The sequence below is a fragment of the Otolemur garnettii genome, unplaced genomic scaffold (genome assembly GCF_000181295.1).
Source record: "Otolemur garnettii isolate 467f Iridium unplaced genomic scaffold, OtoGar3 scaffold00008, whole genome shotgun sequence".
NCBI classification, from domain to species: Eukaryota; Metazoa; Chordata; class Mammalia; order Primates; family Galagidae; genus Otolemur; species Otolemur garnettii.
In genome coordinates, this window is record NW_003852403.1 from 38788757 (window position 1) to 38806449 (window position 17693).

Consider the following 17693-nt stretch of genomic DNA (forward strand, 5'->3'; position numbering starts at 1 on the left):
CACAGCTCACAGCAACCTCCAACTCCTGGGCTCAAGCAAGGCTCCTGCCTCCGCCTCCCAAGTAGCTGGGACCACAGGCGCCTGCCACAATGCCTGGCTGGGTTTTTTTGGTTGCAGCCATCATTGTTGTTTGGCAGTCTAGGATTCGAACCTGCCACCTTAGGTGTATGTGGCTGGTGCCTTAGCCACTTGAGCCGAGCCAATACCATTATCTTAATTTCCTTTTACCTTTATCCTTTTTCTTGGTGGCCTCTTCTGCTGAAGATAATCTGGATTTTTTATGTGATGACTCTTCACAATCTCTTTTGCTTTTGTCCTTTCTTTTTTTTGACTTGATTTCTTTTCTCCTTTATGTTAAACAATATAAACTTAAATTTGCTTTTTTCAATGAAACTTTACAAAATATAAAAACTAATTAACAATAAAAAACAGATAAAATATTTTAAAAATGTAATTTACTTTAAAGACCTTAAAATGGGTCTACAAAGTATTTTAAATTACGTACAGCTATGATTTAATTTAAAAAAAGTATTTTAAATTATTATATATTAAGACCAGGAAGGTAATGAAGGCTAAACACTCTGAGACAAAGTATTATTTTTTATACTTTATAAGTTCTATATGCAACCTTAGTAAATATCAATCATAGTTTTACTTATTTCCTCCTTTATATATTCTATCATTTAGCCATTTAAAACAAAATTACAAAAATAAATTTCACCTCCTTCCACATAATTCATATTCACCTACATGCTGAAGAAGGATGAACATGAAGAAACTGCTATAACAGCTCTAAACCACTAGTCAATAGAAATTTCTTCTCTTAAGAATAAAGGAATATAGCACAAATAGAATAAAGATGAAGGGGCTTATTATTAATTCATGTATCAACTTCAGAGAATTTATCGTTTATATTTTTACTGCTTTAGCCTTATCTCTTCTAGGCAAGGTTTACAAAGTTGACAGTAACAAGGTTGGTAAACAATTAATTTTAATCGGTTAAAAAAAGAAATCTTAAATAGTAGAAGGTGATAATGCTAAAATTAGACTGGCAAGGAAGAGAGACAAAGAAAAAGATTTCTTTCAAAAACTCATTTGACAAATTTTCCAAATTAAGGTACATATACCAAGTGCTATAATACTACCTACTATCTAAGATAGTAATCACTTTTGCCTCTTTCCTAAGAATCATTTCAATTTTGAAATGAATTTCAAAAGTCAAGGTCAAAAAACATCTGTGTCACTGATAGAAAGGGGAAAGAGATGTTTACACTTTTCAAGTAATCTAAAAAATCCTGCTAATTTTAAGAAATAAAAAATTATTACTTCATATTTTTAACAGCTAAAATGCTAGAAAGGTACATATAATAAAGATGGTTTAAAAATTAATATGCTTATATATATATATCTTATAAAGTTGCGAAAACTACTCAGGACACGAAAGCTGACCACCACACTTGCAAGTCGCCCAGATTTTGTCTGAATGTCTTCAAATCAGGACTATGCATGGCTTACCACACGCCAGGCACTATGGCAAGCATTTCACATGCGCTTTCATTTACTCTCCACAATAATCTTAGTATCCTCATTTTTACAGATAAAACTGAGTCTTCAGAAGCTAAGCAGCTTACCCACAAAAAAGCCTACAGAGGTGGAGTAGCCTAGAAAAATGGCCAAGTCTGATTTCAAAGCCCATGATCTTATCTATACTCCACATGGCAGGTCACTAATACTTCCACATATTTGCTTGGGTAGATATATTTGAGCTCATTCAATATGAGTCTGATTTTAACATCTGAAATGGGTATAGTGGTCATACAATAATGTCTGGTTTTCTATACAGTCAACTAATTCAACTACAACCACCCAGTCTACATTTAGATACTATGTACAGGCAAATTACTACATCTAAGATTACTAAACATTAAGAACAGCATTTTAAGAGTCAATATTACCTGTGATGAAAATTCAATTTAAAGGAACATTCCTGGCATAATCCTAAAAAAAAAAAAAAAAAAATAAGACACCACTGAATTGCTAAACTTGAATGACTACACTGTTACTCTACTTTTAGTATCAAACATTTTCTCTTTAAATTCCTTTACTACAAGAGAGAAAACAAGTAATCTAAACAAAACCATTTTGATTTTTACCACCTCAAAAATGCATACATATATATAATGAAAATATTAGAATGCTTTAAGAATTGAAAATATTCTAAATACTTTAGAAAAATGTGTCATCAATTCTAAAAACAGTGATCCATAGGCAGCGTTAATGTGTATCTCATATTAAAGACATCTCATAATAATAATGTGGGTATAATCACTTCCTCTGAAGTGTTCAAAGAACTTTCAAATAGAAAGGAGCTTCTGAAAAAGTTCCACAATTACGGCCTCTTCTGTCTTAATCTCAATCCACACTGGCTGAATTTTCTTCATGAGCACTTACACAGGTGTAAGTGGCATGTGAGGACATTCTTGAATGGGCAGAAGTGGCAGAATAGGCAGAAAACTCTGAGGTGGATTTACTCAGAACCCAGAGTAGGCTCTAGGCCATCAACATGATGAGGGAGAGGAGCAGCTGACACATGAGGACTAGTGGGAATGACAGCTTCTACAACATGCATATTACAGGAAACTGCTGTATTCTGAAGTTTTAAGACTGAAATCAAGAATTTATGCCTCCTAAATTGTTTCTTTTTTGGCACTGTAAAAGGGAGTGAATTATTACTCATACCACAACAATAAAATATAAGACTGAAATCAAGAATTTATGCCTCCTAAATTGTTTCTTTTTTGGCACTGTAAAAGGGAGTGAATTATTACTCATACCACAACAATAAAATATAACTAATGTGAGATTTTACATTACCTTTTCTGATACTCTGTCTCTTTGCCAAGTAACTTGGGTGACATTCTCAAGTTAATCGCAACAGATCTTCATACTACAAATTACCAGTTTACATTTTTTTTGAGACAGAGTCTCACTTTTGTCACCCCCTTGTAGAGTACCCTGGTATCATGACGCTTACGGCAACCTCAGACTTTTGGGCTCAAGCTATTCTCTTGCCTCAGCTTCCCAACTAGCTGGGACTATAGGTGTCTGCAATAACAACCAGCTATTTTTAGAGATGGGGTCTTGCTCTAGCTCAGGCTGGTCTCAAACTTGTGAGCTTAGGCGATCCACCCACCTCGGCCTCCCAGAGTGCTAGGATTACAATGTGTGAGCCACCGTGCCCAGCCACCAGTTTACATTTGACATTAAAACTGTTTTACCAAAATGTCACTATAATGCTAAGAATATAAACATTTTAGGCTCAGAAGTTCTTTGAGACTTTGAGGAACTCTGAGGAAAAAGAGCACTTCCAGGAAGATAAGTTAAAATTTTTAATTGAATTTTAAATAGTCTATGTATTTTTAAATGTAAATTAAAGACAAACTTGGAAAAATCAATCATATACTCCGTCAAAGTCAACTTACTTAATTTAACAAGTGCATTTCTCTTTTCACCATGCTCAATATAACCAAAATTAACTTCCCAACTCTTTAAGCCCTCTTTTTCATCACAACATTTATTTCCACAGAAAAACTGACCTGCAACAAGGAAAGGAACATTAGCAATGGTAGTCTGTGATAACAGGTATCTATATAACCAAGTGTCATCTCTAACATTTATGTTCAAAATACATAAATTCTTAGTTATATAAAGTCAGCATTAAAAAAACAACTAACCACAATAACTACAGTATGTTCCACACATCTAATTACAAACAAGTATCAAATCAAAGAGCTGAAGGGCTACAAGAAAATCAGTCACTAAATTTTTGCTTGATAGACTTTATATTTGGATACAGAGTTTTATTGGCTCCTTATTAGGGAATCTCATACTCTGGAAAGTGAGAGTAACAGTACACACTAACAGCCCCCCCCAAAATAAATGCATTTTCCAAAGCACCAGCACTTATATCTGGATGAATTCTTTCAATATTTATTGGTAATGAAACTTTAATATTCTAAAGTATTAACATAAAAATATTTATTTTAAATACTCACATAAATGGACATTGAAAACACATTTTAAAATTCTAGCCCCTTGAGGTAAAGTACAGTAATACTCTCAATACAAGATAATACTCTCAATTTGTAATTACCTGACACTAACGTTAACATCGCGTTACCACATCAACTATCTATTAAAACTTCCCCCCGAAGGATTAATAATGATGAACCAAAAGAGAAACTATTAATAATTATTTATTCTGGCAGAAAAAGATAAGATTAAACTTTCATTTGTATAAACAAAAACAAATTTTTGTCACAATAATTTGCACACAAAGCAAATCTGAAACCAAAAAATCCTTTTCATAAAAATGTAAGAAATTATTCAAATGAATTTAGAAAATTATTATCCAAAGGCTAACTTTTTTTTTTTTTTTGAGACAGAGCCTCAAGCTGTCCCCCTGGGTAGAGTGCCGTAGCATCACAGCTCACAGCAACCTCCAACTCCTGGGCTCAAGTGAGTCTCCTGCCTCAGCCTCCCAAGTAGCTGGGACTACAGGCGCCTGCCACAATGCCCATATTTTTTTTGGTTGCAGCCATCATTGTTGTTTGGCGGGCTTGGGCTGGATTCGAACCTGCCACCTTAGGAGTATGTAGCTGACGCCTTAGCCGCTTGAGTCACAGGCACCGAGCCAAGGCTGACTTTTAAATCCACTCTTTTTATTCCTTACAAATGAATACTTTATTAAATTTATATATTTAGTAATGGCTTTGTTATTAAAAGGCAATAACAAAATTATAACTTTATAAAAGAAATCACATTAGTAGCTTATCAATCTTGCCCAGCTAGTCCTTCATTCAGTTATATGAATTTCAGTTACCAATTTTTTAAAAGGTAGCATTCTAAACTTACCTAAAAATCCCATTTGATAAAAGAACAAAATTTTAAAAGTGTGACAGACATTCTAGGATTTATTATTTTACATAAAATATAAGCTAAAATCTAACCCTAACGAAAGTTAAAAATAGCTTTATATTTATTACTTTATCTTCTCCTCTAAAGTGCTTTCATGGGCTGATCCCTTTATTATTTATAGGAAAAAAAAACCCTATTGTTTAGTTTTATTTTGTTGCCTATTTGACACCTGACATAAAACATATCCAACTTATGGAAGATGAATATGAGATACACTGATAGCATAAATATTTAACCATTTAAAAATATGACCTTTGTTTTTAGTTTAAAACTTTTTTTTCAGTTTTAAAATTATTTCTGAAATGTTACTATATAGTTGTCAGAAATATTAACACTGTAAATGCAATTAGTCAGTAAAGAGCTAATTTTATAACATGAAACACTATAGAGATTTATAATTTTCAGAAAAAAATATAAATAGATTATAAAAATGCATAGAAAAGGATTTATTGATAACCTATAAAATATTTGGTCTCTTGCTGTTAGACTAAATACTTGGGCTTAATCTCAGGAACCCCTCAGAATGAGAATTAGCATGTCTGAAGTTCTGTTGGGTTCCAAGTGATATTTAATATCTACTTTCAAAATAATGAATTTGGCCAAAATATAATAATGCCAACTCATTATTCCAAAAATTGATTTTAAAAAAAGGAAACGAATCAAGCATTCATTTGTGGAAAGTTTTCATGCTATGAAATCTTCAACTCTTTAAACATTCTCTGCATATACTCAATTGAAAGTTCTTAAGGGCAATTTTTTTTTTTTTTTTTGAGATAGGGTGTCACTCTGTTGCCTGGGCTACAGTGTTGTCATAGCTCACAGCAACCTCAAACTCCTGGGCTAAAGCAACTCTCCTGCCTCAGCATCCTGAGCAGCTGGGACTACGGGTACAATCCACTACACCTAGCTGATTTTTCTATTTTTTATAAAGATGAGTTCTTGCTCTTGCACAAGCTGGTCTGGAACTTTTGGCCTCAAGCAATCCGCTAGACTCAGCCTCAGATTACAGGTACGAGGCACTGTAGCTGGCCTCTAAAGGTAAAATCTAAAGGTAAAAATCACTGAAGTATTACATTCTGACGTTGGCTAATAACGTATCATGAATCCATCTGTAACTTAGATGATCATATATTGTGTATGTTAGGAATAATCTTAGCCAATGAGTTCAATAACATAACAAAGTAAGCTGTACTCTATTAAAAAGTAAAACTTTACAAAAAGAATTACCTTTTCCTGAAATTACTTCTTTTTCTATTCGCCACCTAAATCCAAACTAATTAAAAAAAAAATTACACTTATGCCAAAGTAAATTTAAATATTACATTTAAATTATATATACATCTAAACATGGAATCAATAATAACAACATTTGCCAACCTAAAAAATAAATGTAATTCCCATCATGACAGCTTCTTATTTTATAGGACTCCATGTATTTGAAAACACACTGAACAATTACCAACTTAATCTGTTAAGAACAACCTTTTTTAGTTTTAAAATACCTGAAAAGCTATAGTTGCCAAGCCACAAGATACCTAAGTTAATAAAGAATATATCCTGTCCCCCATCTTCCCTTCTCTCACTCCCTGCTATCTGCTCTCTTCTCTCTTACTCATCTCTTCCCCCACTCTCTTCCCTCTTTCTAATATAAAATAAACCTATACTTTTATATTCTAAAATAAAAAGTAATAATATATCCTATTCTATGACATTGACTAGAAAATTTTAAAAAGGTTATATAGTACAGTAAAGACAAAGTATATTAATATATTCCAGAGCAAAAAAGTACACTATTTAAGACTCAGGTTTAGGTTTACATTTTAACTCTACCATTTCATAGCTATATAGTATTGAGCAAATTATATGATCTCCTTTTGCCTCCATTTCCTCATATGTAAAGTACAGATGTAAGTACCTACTTCTTTGAGTAAAGAGACTGAAATGAGATAATACAAGTATATATAAAGCATTCAGAATACTAATTAGTAAACAGCAGTTCATGGATTAACAAACTATGGCACGCAGGTCTGTTGTTTTTATAAATAAAGTTTTATTAGAACATAACTACATATACTCATTTATGTATGTCTACTTTCTCTACTTTTTTTCCTAAACTATTATTTGCATTTATTTTATGTTGTATCTATTCCTGTGCCTTAAGTTTTTGTTTCTTCAGTTTCTTCTGGAATATCTTTTTCTGCTGTGCTGCCTCTTCTTCTAATTTGGGAACAATTTGTTCCTCTTCAGTAAGGATCATCTTGATGTGGTGGGGAAGTTCATGTATGGGTTAATGTGACCATGGGCTCTGTAAGTTCGGTGACACATCTTGGGTGCTTTGTTTGCTTGGATATGCTCAACAACCAGAGGATCTACATCTAAACCCTTAAGTTCAGCATTACTCTGCATTTTTAAGCATGTGCAGCAAAAATTCAGCACTCTTTTTGGGCCACCGACCCTGTGTCCAGCCCCACTGTTTGGCCTGGGCATGCCTATCAACTGTATCACTGTATTGTCGGAATGGTACACGCTGTTTCTTTAACGTGACATTCTTCAGGTACTTGGTGGCTTTTCGTGTATGTATACCATTGATGGCCTGGGCAGTTTCACATGTGCTCTTAAAGTGAACATGAATATCTGAGCCTCCTGACTTGAGGACTTTGTGGAGTTTTCTGGGTCAAGTGAATAGTGAACCATTTTTACAGATCCCCTCAGGCCAAGCTCTTCTTAGGGGAAGAGTAGCTCTACTTTTACTCTCCAACAGTAGGGTTTGATAGCTGTGACAGATGCCATTTTGTCAGCAAAGCTGAAAATAATTATTATCTGTCCCTTGACAAAACAAAAACAAAAACAAAAACAAAAACAAAAAACTTTGTTAACCCCTATAGTAAATGTCCAGTAAGTACTATTTCTTACTTGTTATTACTATGATCTCCTCTGGCTCACTAAAGGATATAAGCAGGTATTTCCCATATTCTGAAACAGAGCACAGGGTTCAGTAGTAAAAAGCCACTCCTGGCTTGGCGCCTATGGCTCAAGTGGCTAAGGCACCAGCCACATACACCTAAGGTGGTGGGTTTGAATCCAGCCCGGGCCTGCCAAACAACAATGACGGCTGCAACCAAAAAATAGCTGGGCATTGTGGTGAGCGCCTGTGGTCCCAGCTACTTGGGAGGCTGAGGCAAGAGACTCGCTTGAGCCCAGGAACTGGAGGTTGCTGTGAGCTGTGATGCCACAGCACTCCACCCAGCGGGACAACTTGAGGCTCTGTCTCCAAAAAAAAAGCCACTCCTCTGATGTCATCAACCTAACCTGAGAAGTCTCTCACTGATAGAAAATCTAACATTACTCAGGCTTCTATCACTGGCAAAGTTTGGCCCAGGGACAGAAGAAGAAAAAGCAACAGGATCAGGCTGGAGCCCTAAAGTGAAAAGTTATTAAGCTTCTATTCACACTCCTACATATAACTCTGTTTCTTGGCTAAGAATGATTTGTCTCTGCTGCCCTATAAGACCTTTCACAATAGTATGCTAACTTACCATAGTTTTGATAAAGAGATTAGTTTTCTATTTTTCTGTTCAGTTTAATGTAATGGTTAAAAGCTCAGCTCTCCAACAATTGTTTTTGTTTTTTTTATCTGAGTGAGCTGAAAACTAATATCCACAAAAAACCTGAATATAGATGTTTACAGCAGCTTTATTCCTAACTGCCAAAACCTGGAAGCAACTAAGATGCCCTTTATCAGGCGAAAGGATAAATAAACTGCTGTACATCCAGATAATGAAATATTATTCAGTGCTAAAAAGAAGTGGGGCATCAAACCATGAAAAGGTAAGGAGAGACCTTAAATGTATATTACTAACTGAAAGAAGCCAATATGAAAAGGCTACATACTATGTGATTTCAACTACGAGATATTCTGGAAAAGGCAAAACCAGAGATAATAAGAACATCAATGGTTGTCAGGGATTAGAGAAGAGGGAGGGATGACAGGCACAGACAATTTTTAGGGCAAACTATTCTCTATGATACTACAGTGGTGGATATATATCATTACACACTTGTTAAAACCTGTAGAAGTATGTGCAATACTGAGAGTGAACCCTAATGTAAACCATGGACTTTAAGTGATAATGATGTGTCAGTGCAGGTTCAATTGTAACACATGTTCCACCCAACCCAGGTGGGGACTGCTGATAGTAGGTGAGGCTGAGAGTATGGGGATGGGGTATATAAGAACTCTGCACTTTCTGCTTAATTTTGCTGTGAACCTAAAAATGCTCTAAAAAATAAAGTCTGTTTAAAATAAAAAACAAAAACCAAAGAAACACGGCTCTAGAATCAGGCCAATCTATAGCCAATTCAAGAAGCTCTGCCATTCATTAACTAGCTCTGCAACCCTGGTAAAATTGCTTCTCTATTTCCTCTTTATAAAGGAATGGGAGTATAAAAATGGGAACAGTAACAACCTTAATCTCATAGAATTGTTGTATCGAGAGGATTTATGTAAAGTGTTCAATGCCTAGTTTAAATTCAGTACTTTTTATCATCTATTACTTGAATTTGGCAATTTTATATTTTGAAATGCAAATGAGGGCTCAAAATATTTCAAAATATTCTGATTAAAATCCAATGAAAATAAAATCCTCTAAGTCTAGGAAAAAAAGAAATAATTTCAAAATAACTTTAAACCTATATATGTATGTGGAGATCGCTTGCCACCCAACATATGTTGGGATGTCTACTGAAGTACAGCCAAATGTGTCATGGCAACAGTTTCCAAACTTTCTCTTTCATTCATTCATTCATGAATCCACTCAACAGATACTAATTAAGCAATTACTTAATGGGTTTGATGTTCTACTGAGGAAAAAAGGCATTATTTAAAATAAAATATTGGGGCGGCGCCTGTGGCTCAAAGGAGTAGTGCGCCGGCCCCATATGCCAGAGGTGGCAGGTTCAAACCCAGCCCCAGCCAAAAAAAACCTGCAAAAAAAAATAAAAATTAAAACTAAATTAAATACTGTCTCTTACCAATAAGATTATAATCTTATGGGTAAATAAGAAATGAAACAAAAGAACTATACTATATCCTACTAGTTAAAAATTATATATTCTTATATTCTTTCCTGACATATATTTTCTACTGATAGCTTGGATTAAAGCTGAGGTTCCTCAGAGTTTGATACTAAGTCGCCTTTTTTCTCACTTTGCCCTCTGTCACAAAGAGGTCACATATGCAAGCAGTAAGAGAGAAAGATCTTAACATCTTAACTTTTCACAACATAAAGTTCCACAGCCAGCTATTATACTTGGACTTTCATGTAAATGAAAAATAAACTGCTAGATGTCAGTGTTTTCTGGGAATTGGTCTCAATCCTTGCAGCCGAATTTAATCCTAACTGATACAACGATCCAACTCAATTTGCAATGGTGGATGGGAAAAAGCAACAAAGAAGGAAATGGAAGTAGGAGACAAACGTGGAAATCTCTAAAGATGACCTTTGTACCCACCATATACTGTAAATCAGGAAACGAGCTAGGAGCTGGTTAATTAAGTGAATAAAAGATTGTCTTTGTGTAAATCAAACAATGAGAAAATGCATCCTAGCAGGAGAACCAAAGGCATTACTCTGACTTTCTCCAATACCTCAAATACAGTATTCCAAAAACCAAAGTCATTACATTCCTTGCAAAAAAACTCCCACCAAATTCCCTATTTCTCTCAGTATCCACACTCAAAACTTGAATCACATCTGATTTCTTACTTGCACTTACCTTCATATCCAATCACTTATCATGTTCTAACAGTAAAATACAACTTGTTTCAAGATTGTTCTCTTTAAATTATGTATTTTCATATTTGATTTGTGACATGGTAATGTCAAATACTTCCAACTGCTGCGGTGCTTTGGATTAGAGGAGGTAATTAGCTGCTACAGACATGAGAGCTATAAACTGGAGTCCATAAATAGGTGATGAGAAACTGAGACATTACGGGGATACCCCAAGTGCACAGGTTTGTAAACAAAATGAACATTACAACTGCCTATAAGAAATTGTGAAACAACACACATATTCAAAGCACCACTAAAAAATTATTGAACCAACCTTGGTTTTAATAAAATCAGACTATTAAAAATAAAATCCTTATCCTATATAAATTTAAGACAGCTTTTTAAATAGGTTGTCCTTCTTGACATTGTACAAATACACAAAATTCATAATGTAAGTATTTATGCAACATTCCCTCTTCTCACATTTCTGAGATCATCTGTTCCTGGATCACCTTCTCCAGCTATAATCTGAAGTTTGAGCTAGGAATAAAAATATAACTTTAGTATTAACTGAAGTAGGATGTAAAGTGGAAAAGGAAATCTGCCATTACTAATTAGCACTTATTGAAAAGTTAATTTTACTGGAATAGGCATATTTATGTAACAGAAGATGTGCATCTGGTCTTGCTATAAATGGTAATCAATTTTTAAAAATCTATTAATTTCAAACATCATCTGTGAAATAAGATATCATTCAACAGTGTTAAATCATTCATTATAATCACTAGAGTCTCTAGGCTAGAGTCAGGATGAAATAGGATCCAGCAGCCACTTGTGTTTAATTTTAGGCTTTTCATGCCTCAGTACACAAAGAAAAAAAAGCACCCTTGTCCTTTATAAATTCCATAGGCCCTTTGTAAACCCCACAGCTGCAGAGGTTAAATGGTCCAAATGACACTTCATAGGTGCAGAACAACACAGACTAGAATTAGCATCTTTAAAAGAGTACTGTGGGACATGATATTATAATAAAAATTAGTATGATACTTGAATAAGAATCTTCTTCCCTAAATATGTAAAGGCATACCTTATTTTCTTTGTATCTACTGAGATCTGCTATACAGTATTCCTTGAATAACTTGTCGTAGTATTTCTTAGCAAGTCTCTTTTCCCTAGGTCCATTAAAAAATATAAATATTATACACTTAGAAATGCAACCATAGTTTGCTACTTGGAAACAATGTCAAATAAATAACACCTATGGTATAACTGTTAATGATTTAAAAGAGGCCCACTACTTACATGTATATAAAATATTAGGATATTAATAATGGTTCTCTCAGGGAGAGAAACCAAACATTATATGGGAAACAAGAAGGAGAACTACTCTTCATTTTTTATACTTTATAATGTTTGGACTTTAAAAACCTTTTCAGGTATTACTTTATCCCAGAATATTTTAGAAATTAAAGAAGAACGTAATAGCATATTATGAGACAACATATAATATGTATAATAAAAATGTTATTTTTTAAAAACTAAGTTAAGCAATAAGAAATCAGTTAAAACTGCCAAAAATTACCAAAAGAATCAAACCAGATTCAATAATCCTAGGCATGATTTTTTTTTTGTCTTCAATTCAGAACTAGCCTATGAAGGAGCTGGCTATCTTAAGTGACAAAGTAAGAAAATACTCAGAGAATGGGAGATAGGACTGAAGCACTGGATACAATACACATCTATCTGATGGTTAAAATTACCAAGTCATGTCCATTTCGTCCTCCTCATTCCACAGGAATCTATGATTTTCTCGTATAACATCCAAATCTGTTTTGTCATTTTCCCTGGAAGATAAAACTATTTCAATTTTATATAAAAACAAAATTAGTCATATTTAGGTTAAACAGTTCTGTACAATTTTTGAAAACTTAAATAAAGATACAATACATGAAGATATAGGCAGTTTTATGTGTGAACATATATGTGTACCTATATTTATAAACACTATTTCAGCATTTTCCAAAGGAACTTATAAAGAATACTGCTACATAAAAAGACTCACAGAAAAGGAACAGAGAACACAGACATTAATCTACATATTTACAGCCAAATGATTTTTGACAAAGGTGCCAAAAACACTAATTGGGGATAGGACAGTCTCTTCAATAAACAGTGCTCGGAAAACTGGATATCTATATGCAGAAATATGAAACTAGACTCCCACTTCTTACCCTCTACAAAAATCAATTCAAAATGGATGAAAGACCTAAATATATAATCTGAGGCTGGGTGTGGTAGCTCACACCTATAACCCCTAGCACTTTGGGAGGCAAGGCAGAACAGCTTGAGCTCAAGAGTATGAAACCACTCTGAGCAAGAGCAAGACCCCCGTCTCTACTAAAAATAGAAACATTAACCAGGTGGTGTGATGGGCACCAGCTACTTGGGAGGCTGAGGCAGGAGGACAGCTTGATCCTAGAAGTTTGAGGTTGCTAATGAGCTAGGCTGATGCCACAGTACTCTAGCCTGGGGTGAGAGTGAGACTGTGTCTCAAAAAAATAAATAAAAAATAAAATTAAATTAAAATATGTATAAAACCCGAAATAATAAAACTACTAGAAGAAAACATAGGAGAAATGCTCCAGGACACTGGTTTGGGGAAATATTTTATGAAAAAGACCTTAAAAGCGGCTTGGCACCTGTGACTCAAGTGGCTAAGGCGCCAGCCACATACACCCAAGGTGGCGGGTTCGAATCCAGCCCCGGCCCACCAAACAACAATGACGGCTACAACCAAAAAAAACCAAAAACAGCCAGGCGTTGTGGCGGGCGCCTGTGGTCCCAGCTACTTGGGAGGCAGAGGCAGAAGACTCGCTTGAGCCCAGGAGTTGGAGGTTGCTGTGAGCTGAGATGCCACGGCACTCTACCCAGGGTGACAGCTTGAGGCTCCTGTCTCAAAAAAAAAAAAGACCTTAAAAGCATAGCCAACAAAAGCAAAAATAAACAAATAGGATTATATCACACTAAAAAGTTTCTGCAAAGCAAAGGAAACAATCAATGGAGTGAAGTGATAATCTACAGAATGGTAGAAAAGATGTGTAAACTATTCATCTAACCGGGCATTAACATCCAGAATATACAAGGAACTGAAACATTTCATCAGCAAAAAAAAAAAAAAAAAAATCTGATTTAAATGTGGGCAAATGATCTGAAACCTGAAACGCCATTTCTCAAAAGACGACACATAAATGACCAATGAGTATATAAAAAATGCTCAACATCACTAATCATCAAGGAAATGCAAATCAAAGCCACAGTGAGGTATCATCTTACCCCAGTTAGGATGGCTACTATCAAAAAGACAAAAACTGCCAGCAAGGATGCAGAGGAAAGGGAACTCTTATACACTGTTGGGAGAACAGTATGGCAATCCCTCAAAAACTGCAAATACAACTACCACATGATCCAGCTATCCCACTACCGAGAATTTACCCAAAGGAAAGGGAACCACTATGTTAAAGAGACATTTGCACCCCCATGTTTAAGTACATTACTCACAATAATCAAGATACGGAATCAACCTAGGTGTCCAAGAATATACGAATAAAGAAAATGCAGCATATATACCATGCTATACTATTCAGCCATAAAAATAATGAAATCCTATCATTCATGGCAACGTGAATGAACTGCAGGACATTATATTAAGCGAAATAAGTCAGGAACAGGAAGTTAAACACTGCCCACATGTTCTCTCTTGTATGTAGAGGCTAAAAAATGCTGATGGCATAGAAGCAAAAAGTAGAACAGGAGATGTTAGATGCTGGAAAGAGGGGCAGGAAGCAGGAAGGGAGGAACAGGGAGAGATCTGTATAAAGGATACAAAATTACAGTTAGATAGGAAGCATAAGGTCTAGGGTTCCATAGCACTGTAGGAGGTTAAAATTAACAGTAATATATAATTCCAAATAGCTAGAAGAAGAATATTGAATGTTCCCAACACAAACATGTGTTACCGTTATTTGATCACCATATACTACATGTATTAAAACATTCTAAGTACCCCATGAATACACACAATAATGTCAATTAAAAAAATTAAAATTCAAAAAAAGAGAACCACTACAGAAACAAGTTAAATGGATAAAGAATCTTTTTCTAGCAATGGTGCTACACTACCACACCTAAGATGAGAAACCTGAATTAACACTAAATGGATAAAGAAAAGTGAATGAAAATAAGTTTTATTTATTTATTTATTTTTTATTGAATGGTAACTATGTACATTAATGCACTTCTGGGGTACAGTGTGGGGTTTTCACATGCATCCGAAATACTTCCATCAAACTGGTCAACACAGCCTTCATGTGAAAATAAGTTTTAGAATCAAACCCAAGTAAGTAGCACCGATCCACTGAGATTTAATTCAAATAAATATCAAAGTTTTCCATACCTTGGTTTTACCACAGGTTCCTAAGAAGACTGAGTAAGGGAGGAAGAGACACAAAAGGGTTGATCGAACTTCAAGATAAAATACTAATAGTCTGGGGGCAGAAAAAATTGAATGTTGGGGGATAAAAGCTAAATTGATAAGGTGGATGAGATGGTATGATTTCTCAGAGCCCTACCAACTCATAAAATTGTTATGTCAAAGAAAAAAAATACCCAAAACCAAGAACCTCTGACAGAAGAACCTCAAATACTATGTATAGAAAGGACTTTGAGATGCCAGAAATGCTAGAGTTATGTTTCTTGTTTACCCTACCTTTCAAAAGGCAAGTCTGGGAACATTGAGGTCTACAAACTTTCTTATTTCAAAGATCTTTTCCAATAAGACACATGAGTATTCTTCACATACCCTGTTATTGCCAGGGTTGTACCTGGAATTAGCAGGTGAAGAAGCCATCTGAGGCCTGTCCAAAGTAATGGGATTCATGAAGAGCTACTTAGCTATAACTTATGAATGGCATCTCTACCTTACATTATAAAAAGACAACTGGAACAGAAAGCAGAGAACTGGAACAGAATCAAAAGTAGCTGTGGGTCTGTAAAGTCATCCACACCTCAAATACTTACTTACCCCAAACGCCTGAAGTCTTCTTTTTTGCCACCATAGTATAAAATGTAGTCATTTATAAACTTTGTATGTCTTTGATACTGAAATGCAAAGAATTAAGGATTTTATTCTCTTAGGAGTTGTTCAGTGTCGTGATACATCACTGACTGAAAAAAGCATAAGTATATTTAGCTTTTTAAAAATAGGCAAATATGTACTATACATGCTTACACATTCAAAGAGATCTAGCAGGGTATATATTAAACTGTTAAGAGTGAAGATTATGAAGTAGACGGCTTCTACTTTCTACTGAATACTGTTAATAACGTTTTGAATGTTTTTTTAAGTATATACTACTCCTCTGATAAAATATACTCCTGAGAAGAAAAAGAGCTTCCTTTTCTGTTGCCAAACTACATATAACCTCACACCACCACTCTCACAATATGAAAAATTTAAAAATCCTAGTTACTAAAATTAAAAAAGGGTAAGGAATAGAATTTATCTTTCACTATTATACAATATACTTTAGCTATTTCAGTTATGATAAAGCCCACTAAATGGAAGATGTAACTTTTATAGTATTATATCCTAACATAAGGCTTTTTTCCCAATTAAAAAAAAAATCATAAGAATGCAGATGTGGCTCAAGCTTGGCATGGTGGCTCAAGCTTGTAACCTAGCCCTCTGGGAACCAAAGTAGGAAGATCACTTGAGGCCAGGAGTTCAAGACAAGCCTAGGCAATAAAGCAATACCCCATGTCTATAAAAAAAAGAAAAAGAAAAATAGAAAAATTAGCTAGGAGTGGTGGTGTGTACCTGTAGTCCCAGCTATTTGGGAAGCTGAGGCAAGAGGATCTCAAGCCCAGGAGTTTGAGGATGCTGTGAGCTCTGATGATGTCACTGAACTCTAGCATGGGCAATAGAGTGAGACTTTGTCTCAGTAAAAAATAAAAAATTTAAAAAAAAAGGAAGAAAAGAAATCAGAAGGGTTTTTTTAATGCTTTCTTTTAACATTCAAAGAATTCACAGCCAAGTATATTTTCAATGTAAAATAACAAGATACAGAGGCATTTATTTTTTAAAATAAAGCTCAGTGGCACTCTCTCTAGAGCCAAACTCATACATAACAGAGGTAATCTTACCGTGTATAATATTGTCTGTGATTATATTCTATTTTATTAAAGAGATATGGTGATTTAATTGATCACAATGTGTTCTAACAGTATTTAATCAGAATACGACACTTTCAAACTGGTAAGAGAGCATTTACCATTTCTGGGGGGATGGGTTCGAACCTACCAGCTCTGGGTATATGGCTGGCTCCGTTGCTGCTGAGCTACAGGCACCGAGCCCAATGTACTCAATTCTTATATGAAGACAATAGATAACCCAATACATGGTGGGGGGTAGGGGAATAAGGGAGCAGGAGGGAGAGGGGAGTAAGGAGAGGGTTGGGGGCTAGCAGTGTATGACACACCTCTGGGGGGCAGGACACAACATAAGAAGGAATTTACCTAACAAATGCAATCAGTGGAACCTAATTCTTTGTACCCTCAATGAATCCCAAACAATAAAAAAAAAAAAAAAATTCCAGACATATAAAAAGGATACAGCATCCATAGCTATGAGATGAAACCTTCTATTTCTTGCTTCTTCCCTGTTAAAATAAATTTTAAATAAATCACACGTCTATATTCTATGTAATATAATCAAATCCCTAGTCCCTAAATTTATAAAACATCTTAAACCAAAGAATGTAATTTACACAGGCTCAGCGCCTGTGGCTCAAGTGGCTAAGGCGCCAGCCACATACACCTAAGGTGGCGGGTTCGAATCCAGCCCCAGGCCAACGGAATTCAGAATAAAAGAGGAGTTGCAACTTA

At 35.0% G+C, this 17693-nt stretch overlaps 1 protein-coding gene across 3 annotated transcripts in view; it reads right to left on the bottom strand.

The window, feature by feature from the left end:
- The window catches only part of LOC100946261 (protein FRA10AC1), a 35881-nt gene that overhangs the window by 13806 nt on the left and 4382 nt on the right, over positions 1–17693 (bottom strand). For all 3 annotated transcript variants that reach the window (XM_012801335.2, XM_003783713.3, XM_012801334.2), the window contains exons 4-11: positions 17422–17467; positions 15832–15908; positions 12512–12595; positions 11839–11923; positions 6205–6250; positions 3483–3596; positions 1956–1998; positions 229–347 (exon numbers count right to left, since the gene is read on the bottom strand). In XM_012801335.2, the coding sequence (XP_012656789.1) occupies positions 229–347; positions 1956–1998; positions 3483–3596; positions 6205–6250; positions 11839–11923; positions 12512–12595; positions 15832–15908; positions 17422–17467 (614 nt within the window). The remainder of the gene's footprint in view (positions 1–228; positions 348–1955; positions 1999–3482; positions 3597–6204; positions 6251–11838; positions 11924–12511; positions 12596–15831; positions 15909–17421; positions 17468–17693) is intronic.